At 48.0% G+C, this 5,000-nt stretch overlaps 1 protein-coding gene across 1 annotated transcript in view; it reads right to left on the bottom strand.

Annotated features, from left to right (window-relative positions):
• The window catches only part of LOC125044525, an 18,412-nt gene that overhangs the window by 6,660 nt on the left and 6,752 nt on the right, over positions 1–5,000 (bottom strand). The window contains 3 exon segments of the mRNA XM_047641221.1: positions 353–1,500; positions 1,618–1,865; positions 1,972–2,169. Coding sequence (XP_047497177.1) covers positions 353–1,500; positions 1,618–1,865; positions 1,972–2,169 — 1,594 coding nt within the window.

Raw genomic sequence — 5,000 nt, 5'->3', positions numbered from 1 at the left:
TATCTATATCTATATATATCTATATATGCATACATACATATATATATGTGTGTGTGTGTGTGTGTGTGTGTGTGTGTGTGTGTGTGTGTGTGTGTGTGTGTGTGTGTGTGTGTGTGTGTGTGTGTGTGTGTGTGTGTGTGTGTGTGTGTGTACATATATAGATAAGGAGGATAAAGAGTCACCAATTATTGCCTGTTGCAGAGTGAATGTAGTGCAGTTCTAGTGTTATTGTAGATACTGATACTGATTGTAATAATGACGATGATGATTTGAAGATAATTTGCAATAACGCTATACTGTGATCATAAAGACGATGATCATAAAAGTAAGAATAATAAGCAACCGTCTGTACCGGTTGAGAGTGTAGTCTTCATTGAGGTTCAGGAAGTCGATCCTCGCCTCCCTCCACGTCACCGAGACGTTGAGGTTGGCGTGCATGTGCATGGACCTGGTGTCGACGTCGGCGCTCTCGATGACGATGGTCACGCCCACCGGCAGGGGCGCCGACGTGTTGTTGTTGATGTTGTAGTTGATGGCGGGCGGCAGGTCGGGCCGGTACACGGGCGGGAAGCGCACCAGCTGGCAGCCGCTCTCGTCGCTCTGGTCCCTGCAGTCGAACTTGAGGTCGCAGCGCTGATAGAGGGGGATGCAGGTGGCGTCGTCGCAGGAGAAGAAGCCTTCTCCGCAGGGGGTAAGAAGTAACCGGAGGCTCTCGCCTTCCGCCCGCCCGCACATCGCCTTCTTCAGGGTCCAGTTCTGCCGCCCGACGGGGATGCCGTTGACGGGGTTTGCGATAACGGCGAAAGTTTCGTTCTTCTGCCACTCCCACCACAGCCACTCACTCACATTTTTACCTTGCACGATTTGGTAGTCCGAGTAACCGCGGAAGATGAGATTCGCAGCCGAGTCCTGGCTGGCCACCAGGTGGGTGTTCCGCCGGTGGCGCTCGCACGCGCCCAGCAGCGACCACACGGGCCTCCGCGGCACGGCGCACGCCACGCACAGTTGCAAGTCACAGCGGGTGTCAGAAAACCCAGATGGGCTCGAAGCTACGGCGCAGTTTTCTAATTTGTCGCCGTCAGGCTCGGCCATGGACCAGATGGGGTGGATGTGCTGGTTGTGGAAAGGCTCTATCCAGACGCCCTCTTGGGCGTGATCCGTTATCCCGACCCAGAAGTTTTCACAAGAACTGTTGCGCCGATACTTATCGACAACATTTTGGATCACTTGGTATTCCTTTTCCGTCTTGGGGATGGGGACGTTGCCTCCGAGACCATGGCATATAGAAAATGCTGAGCTGGCGGTGACTTCGTTAAAGTAGAAGTAGTCGGTGGCAGCTGCGTCTTCGCACAGCTCAACGACGGATTCCTCTGACTCTTGGACATCCCCGTACTTTTCCCAAGGCCCCGACCACGACACTATATCGCCCTCAGGCACGTCCCCACACTCTGCTATGGCCACGACTTCCCTGGGTGACAAAGCACGACTCCAAATGTTAACCTGTAAGCAAAGAATAGGGAGTCAGTAAGATATGCACACTCATAAACTACCAAAATCTCCAATCGCGTATTGCAAATTAGGTACTGGCAAGCAGTTATGATTGCCTCGACGTCTTACTTGCGTCAATTGGCCGCTAAAGCTGTTCTCCTTGTCCCAGGATCCCACTTTGAGGACGTTGCCGGTGATGACGTCACTGAGGTTGCCTGTCTGACGATCCTGTTCCTCTCCGTCCAGATAGGAAATCATAAGACCATTGCTGTACGTGACACATATGTGGTGCCAGGTGAGAGCGCGCAGACGGTGTTTCAGGAAGTGGAAACGCCGGAACTTAACAAGTGTCACTCTGATGTAGTCCAAGTTCACCTCTGTACAAGACAACCTAGATCATTTACTCTGCTCTCTCTCTATATATATACCTTTGCTACTATGTATACACAAACCGATAATCAACTGACAGACCCTCTGACTCACCTGCCCGTAAATTGTGCACGTCAGAGGCGTTTGAGAGCTGAAGGAAACCCGACACGTCCCACAGAAAGTAGAATTTCAATCGAACGCAAAAAGCGACGGACTGAAGAGCGACAGGCTTGGTGAAGCCCGTGTACTTGATGTGAGCGTCAGACTGAACTCCGTCGCCCTGGAACTTGTACACTCGCTCTCCCATACACCCTGGGGGAAGATCGCTGACATTTATTATTGGTACTTTTGTATATGGAACTGTGTTTTCTGATTAGGTATGTTGGGTTATAACAAAAATATGCATTAAATTTACTGCAACAATGCTTTTATACTAAATTTAATATAGCAATACTTATTCACTAAATCTTTTACACAAATGCTTTACATACTAAACATATAGCAATATAACAATACTTAAACACTATATGCTGTCACTGGCGCATGTGACTTTTACGCGGACAAAAAAGAAAATCGTAATACTGTTGGAATCAAAAAGAGAAAAAAAAAGTCTTAAGAGTAGAATTTTACTTGACAATTTTCTTTGTTATACTTTCCTCCTGACAAGTTACACCAATTACTGTTCAGGGTTGTAAAAATCTTAATTGCTTGTGTGTGTGTGTGTGTGTGTGTGTGTGTGTGTGTGTGTGTGTGTGTGTGTGTGTGTGTGTGTGTGTGTGTGTGTGTGTGTGTGTGTGTGTGTGTGCGTGCGTGCGTGCGTGCGTGCGTGCGTGCGTGCGTGCGTGCGTGCGTGTGTGTGTGCGTGCGTGCGTGCGAATGATGTCTGTATAATATATAGGGGTTTTATATGCGTGTACATCGCCTACTTTTGAAACGACTCGCTGACACGAGTTTTAGAATACATTTTTGGTTTTCATTTATTCATTCACGTACACACATATATATACCGGGACACTTTAATTTATACCACATACACGCGCACATGAACATGCATATATAAAAGTAACTGTGAGAGGAATATCGATATAATATACAGGACTAGAATTCCCATTCCTCGCTTTAACTCTACGGTGCAAACATGCCTGTTTCATTACCGTCTGGCTACAGATTATGGCGACTGTTTGACAGAAGAAAGCAAACAAAATATAAATGTAAATAGAGTGCTATTCACTTTAATCATAAAGAGTTAAACCGTGCACTGGCTTAGGGACGTAACTGATAAGCCTGACTTACTTCAATTTTCTCTTCCTCATATGAACTCTCAACTTATGACAAATTTACTTTACGGTGTTTAAAAATATACCTGTTATTCACGAGATTATCTTGAATTTGTGCATAATCAAAATTTGCTCTTGAAAAAAGGCAAGTCTACTAATCAGGACAAGTAACATGAATATTTTCACGTCTACAGTCTTTGCTAGATTTCGTGCTTGCTTTTGTGTCATGCAATTTATGAACGACGTAGCGCTGTACGTCACTTAGGCGGCTGCGACCGATGGTGCTGCGTTGGGCGGAGCTGTATTTTCTTTCTCTGTCCGTGTGTTGTGTGTGTGTGTGTGTGTGTGTGTGTGTGTGGTGTTGTGTATGTGTATGTGTATGTGTATGTGTATGTGTGTGTGTGTATGTGTATGTGTATGTGTTGTGTATGTGTATGTGTATGTGTATGTGTATGTGTATGTGTGTGTGTATGTGTGTGTGTATGTGTGTGTGTGTATCGTGTGTGTATGTGTGTGTGTGTGTTATGTGTTGTGTGTGTATGTGTGTGTGTGTGGGTTGTGTGTGTGTATGTGTGTGTGTGATGTGTGTGTGTATGTGTGTGTGTATGTGTGTGTGTGTGTGTGTGTGTGTGTGTGTGTGTGTGTGTGTGTGTGTGAATGTGTGTGTGAATGTGTGGTGAATGTGTGCATGCGTGCGTGTTTATGAGTACACATGCTGGTTTATATGATAACACACGCCTACAACAGGCGCAGAGAGCATGACAAACATTATCCTTATCATGAAGTATGAAGAAGGTTTATGGTCCCGCCACCACTTCGAATTATATTGCAAGCACCCTTTCCCAGACCACTTAAATGCAGGACAGGCAGGGACCACCAAGGTTACAGGAACCGATTACAATCAACTGATCTTTATCATGCGTTTTCTTTGCTTTTTGCACGCAACCAGCGCAAGTGAAGAGGGAAATCGGCTGGAGTCACTTACTGCAGGAGCAGAGGAGCCTCGTTTATCATAATGATATATGAGCCGGATTCGCTTCCGAGTGAAGCATATTCTGTGTGTGTGCGTGTGTGTGTGTGTGTGTGTGTGTGTGTGTGTGTGTGTGTGTGTGTGTGTGTGTGTGTGTGTGTGTGTGTGTGTGTGTGTGTGTGAAAGATAAAGAGAGAAAGAGAGAAAGAGAGAAAGAGAGACAGAGAGACAGAGAGAGAGAGAGAGAGAGAGAGAGAGAGAGAGAGAGAGAGAGAGAGAGAGAGAGAGAGAGAGAGAGAGAGAGAGAGAGGGAGGGAGGGGGGGAGGAAAAGGAAGGGAGACACAGACACAGACACAGAGACAGAGACAGAGACAGAGACAGAGACAGAGACAGAGACAGAGACACGGAGACACGGAGACACGGAGACACGGAGACACGGAGACACGGAGACACGGAGACACGGAGACACGGAGACACGGAGACACGGAGACACGGAGACACGGAGACACGGAGACACGGAGACACGGAGACACGGAGACACGGAGAGACGGAGAGACGGAGAGACGGAGAGACGGAGAGACGGAGAGACGGAGAGACGGAGAGACGGAGAGACGGAGAGACGGAGAGACGGAGAGACGGAGAGACGGAGAGACGGAGAGACGGAGAGACGGAGAGACGGAGAGACGGAGAGACGGAGAGACGGAGAGACGGAGAGACGGAGACACGGAGACACGGAGACACGGAGACACGGAACACGGAGACACGGAGACACGGAACACGGAGACACGGAGACACGAGACACGGAGACACGGAGAACACGGAGAGACGGAGAGACGGAGAGACGGAGGGGGGAGGAAAAGGAAGGGAGACACAGACACAGAGACAGAGACAGAGA

This window comes from Penaeus chinensis, chromosome 35 (genome assembly GCF_019202785.1).
Source record: "Penaeus chinensis breed Huanghai No. 1 chromosome 35, ASM1920278v2, whole genome shotgun sequence".
Taxonomy (NCBI): Eukaryota; Metazoa; Arthropoda; class Malacostraca; order Decapoda; family Penaeidae; genus Penaeus; species Penaeus chinensis.
The sequence above is the reverse complement of the archived record's forward strand: the minus strand, read 5'-3'. Positions and strand labels throughout refer to the sequence as shown.